We start from the raw sequence: 3,740 nt of genomic DNA, 5'->3' as shown, positions 1-3,740 counted from the left end.
TTTTTTGGTTTTTTCAAGACAGGGTTTCTCTGTGTAGCCCAGGCTATCCTGGAACTCACTCTGTAGACCAGGCTAAACTTGAACTCAGAAATCCGCCTGCCTCTGCTTCCCAAGTGCTGGGATTAAAGGCGTGCACCACCACCGCCTGGCTCTGTTCACTTTTTCTAATGTGGTTGAGTATCCAGTTCTATAGCTATAGATGATTACACTGTATAGAAAGTATCAATTCAGGACCAGGAGGATGGTCCAGCTGGGAAAGACACTTGCTGCCCAGCTTGACAGCTGGATTCCCAGAACGCCAGTGGTAGGAAAGGATCAGCTCCTACAAGCTCTTCTTGAAACACACACACATGTGACAAGAGTAGACATATACAGATAGATAGATAGATAGATAGATAGATAGATAGATAGATAGATAGATAGATAGATAGAAAACATACAGATAAGATGATGGATGGATGGATGGACAGACAGACAGACAGACAGACAGAAAAATGTTTTTAGCAACTAGAGTTGTTTTCATGTACAATTAATTATAAGTCAAGCTTAAGTTTCCACAGGTTTCCATTTAGCTTCTAGGTGTTCCTGAAAGCACACAATTAAAAGCATCCAGAAGGGCTGGAGAGATGGCTCAGTGGTTAAGAGCGCTGACTGCTCTTCCAAAGGTCTTGAGTTCAATTCCCAGCAACCACATGATGACTCTCAACCATGTAACGGGCATACATTAAATAAATAAATAAATAAATAAATAAACAAACCTTTAATAAAAATATAATTAATATTATACTGAAAAGTTATCCCCTCAAAAGGCAGTTATACCATTTTATCTCCTCAGACGTTAAGGCAGGATTCTTTTCTTTCATCTCCTTCCAGAACTATAACAAAATAAGAAGTTTTTCTCATCTGTTCCCACCGTCTGCTGTTGTAAATCAGGGGAAAAATCGAGAGCACAGTAGTTTACCTTTTGTAGTGTGCTGAAGGAAGGCCAGGACTGATAACCATATTCAGACACTAGTCGAGCTTTTGGGAAGATCTTCCAATTCCAGCAGTCACGGATATAGTCATAAAAATGGATATCGCCATACTGGAAGCTAAAAGGGTTGTAAGAGATCCAGCCTTCCTCCATGGTTTTGATCCCATTGGTTGGGCTGGATGCAATGAAAGGACGGCTCTTGTCTTCCTGGATATGGGAATAAAATGATTTTAAGGATTATATATTGATTTGGAAAGGTAAAAACAGTTCATTTGTTTGTTTGTTTGAGACAGGGTTTCTCTGTGTAGCCCTGGCTGTCCTGGAACTCACTCATTCTGGCTGGCCTCGAACTCAGAAATCTGCCTGCCTCTGCCTCCCAAGTGCTGGGATTAAAGGCGTGCGCCACCACTGCCCGGCAGTTAATTTCTTAAAAAAAAAAAAAAAAAAAAAAAAGTACCACCAATTCCTAGAAAGGTCAGACTGCTGAGAGAAAGTTAACAGGGCAGTCAGTACTCTCTCTGTCAACACTGTCTTGCTCATCTTTGTTATCCTTCCTCCAGCTATGAACACCTGAGCCCATGCCTCGTGGCACCTAGTCCCAATATTTTCTGCCATGCTTTGCCCCCTTTCATACCCCTCAGGTACATTGTATCGCGCAGCGCCCTGACTTTGGTACTACTGACTTTAGGGTTAATAGTGCAGAGGAGCCAGACAGTGGTGGCGCACACCTTTAATCCCAGCACTTGGGAGGCAGAGGCAGGTGGATTTCTGAGTTCGAGGCCAGTCTGGTCTACAGAGTGAGTTTCAGGACAGCCAGGGCTACATGGAGAAACCCTGTCTCGAAAATACAAAAAAATAAAAAAATAAAAAATAAATAAAAGTAGTGTAGAGGAACATTTCATGGTAGGCCTCTCTTGTCATGGCAGACATTTCATGGCAGGCCTCTCTTATCATGGCAGACTTTAGCAATATCTCTAGCTTACAACATGTGCTGGGTGAGGTAAGTGTTTGTTTGTTCTTACCACATGTGTGTGGTAGTCAGAGGACATATCTTTGAGCCATGACAAAATTTCCCCTAAGGACAAAATTGCTATATTTTAGGATCCTGGGTTAAAAACAAAAGCTATTGAGTCAGAAACATTTGGGTTTAGAACTCAACTCAAAATCTTACTGGTTTGGGGTGGGTCTCAACCTCAGGAATCTTATCTGAAATGAGAAGAAAATTCTAGATCATGATCCTAGATGTTCACTTAGATGAACCACTAGGAACTAATCATAACAATTATATCTTTATGGAAACAAAAATAGTAATTACATAGAATTCAACACTATGCATTTTCAAGAAACTCTATAAACATCATGACTTCTTAGAATCAGGTCATCTGTGAAGTTTGAGACAAAGAGTCATAAGAGTTCCTTAGAGCTAGTCCTTCTTTCTAACTCAATATTATAACTTGAAAAATAGACATTAAGCAAATTGCCAAAGATTGCATAGACCTTGCATTAGGAAACATGTATAATTTATCACTATACTATCAAATTAAAATCCCCAGGCATTAAAATCAAATTGTTACATTGATCAAATATGAAAACAAATATTCTTTTTTTTTTTTTTTTTTGGTTTTTTTTTTTGAGACAGAGTTTCTCTGTGTAGCCCTGGCTGTCCTGGAACTCACTCTGTAGACCAGGCTGGCCTTGAACTTAGAAATCTGTCTGCCTCTGCCTTCCAAGTGCTGGGATTAAAGGCGTGTGCCACCAACATGCGCCACCACCGCCTAGCTGAAAAATAAATATTCTTAAACTAATGAGCCATTTCTTCAGCACCCACATAGTAGCTCAGAAATACCAGCAACTCTAGTTCCAGATGCCCTCCGTGGGCACCAGCCATGTACTTCACACACACACACACACACACACACACACACACACACACACACACGTAGGGAAACACTCATAAAATAAATTACATATTTTTTTTAAAAATAAATACACATACAAATCATTGACTAGGCATATGTAGATGTTACCTATCACATACTGCTTTTAAAAATATATCCCCCTTCAAATTGCTTCAAAATATACCAATATATATAATTACAGACATAAAATTCTAAAGGCAGCCAGATTACTAAATCACTCAGTAAGGGTTGGAGAGATGGCTCAGTGGTTGAGAGTAGTGGCTGCTCTTCCAGAGGTCCTGAGTTCAATTCCCAGCAACAACCACATGGTGGCTCACAACCATCTATAATGAGATCTGAAGCCCTCCTCTGGTGCGTCTGAAGACAGCGACAGTGTATTCACATACATAAAATAAATAAATCTTTTTTTAAAAAAAAAATCACTCAGTAAATATTAAAGTTGTTTTTAACAATCTTTTGAAATTGTTACTGAAAAAAATACCACCTTCCTCTTACCTCCCCCCGACACACACACAAAGGCCAATGTGTCTTAGCAGTCTGTTCAGTATGTCTAGTTCACAATAGCGACAACAGTGAGATACATCATAGGTGACCAGAGCAGCCTAATTCCTGCAACCCTGACACCACAGACTGAACGTCCATGTGCAATACACACCAAAACGCACATCAGCACATACAGGTATATAAGCATTTGCATATGCACTTACAGAACTGTAGAGGAGGCATACCACCAAATCATATAATCCAAAGACTCAGTAAACACTTAAGAATCTATACATGAACTCTGTAGTATGTAAAAACCTGCAACAGTAAGTACTGAATATATATATATATATATATATATATAT

At 39.5% G+C, this 3,740-nt stretch overlaps 1 protein-coding gene across 2 annotated transcripts in view; it reads right to left on the bottom strand.

The window, feature by feature from the left end:
- Positions 1-3,740, bottom strand: part of Manba (mannosidase beta) — an 88,172-nt gene that overhangs the window by 20,109 nt on the left and 64,323 nt on the right. For both annotated transcript variants that reach the window (XM_031375610.1, XM_031375612.1), the window contains exon 12: positions 962-1,180. In XM_031375610.1, coding sequence (XP_031231470.1) covers positions 962-1,180 — 219 coding nt within the window. The remainder of the gene's footprint in view (positions 1-961; positions 1,181-3,740) is intronic.

This window comes from Mastomys coucha, unplaced genomic scaffold (assembly GCF_008632895.1).
Source record: "Mastomys coucha isolate ucsf_1 unplaced genomic scaffold, UCSF_Mcou_1 pScaffold16, whole genome shotgun sequence".
In the NCBI taxonomy this organism is placed as follows: Eukaryota; Metazoa; Chordata; class Mammalia; order Rodentia; family Muridae; genus Mastomys; species Mastomys coucha.
This window is presented reverse-complemented; position numbering and strand designations above follow the sequence as displayed.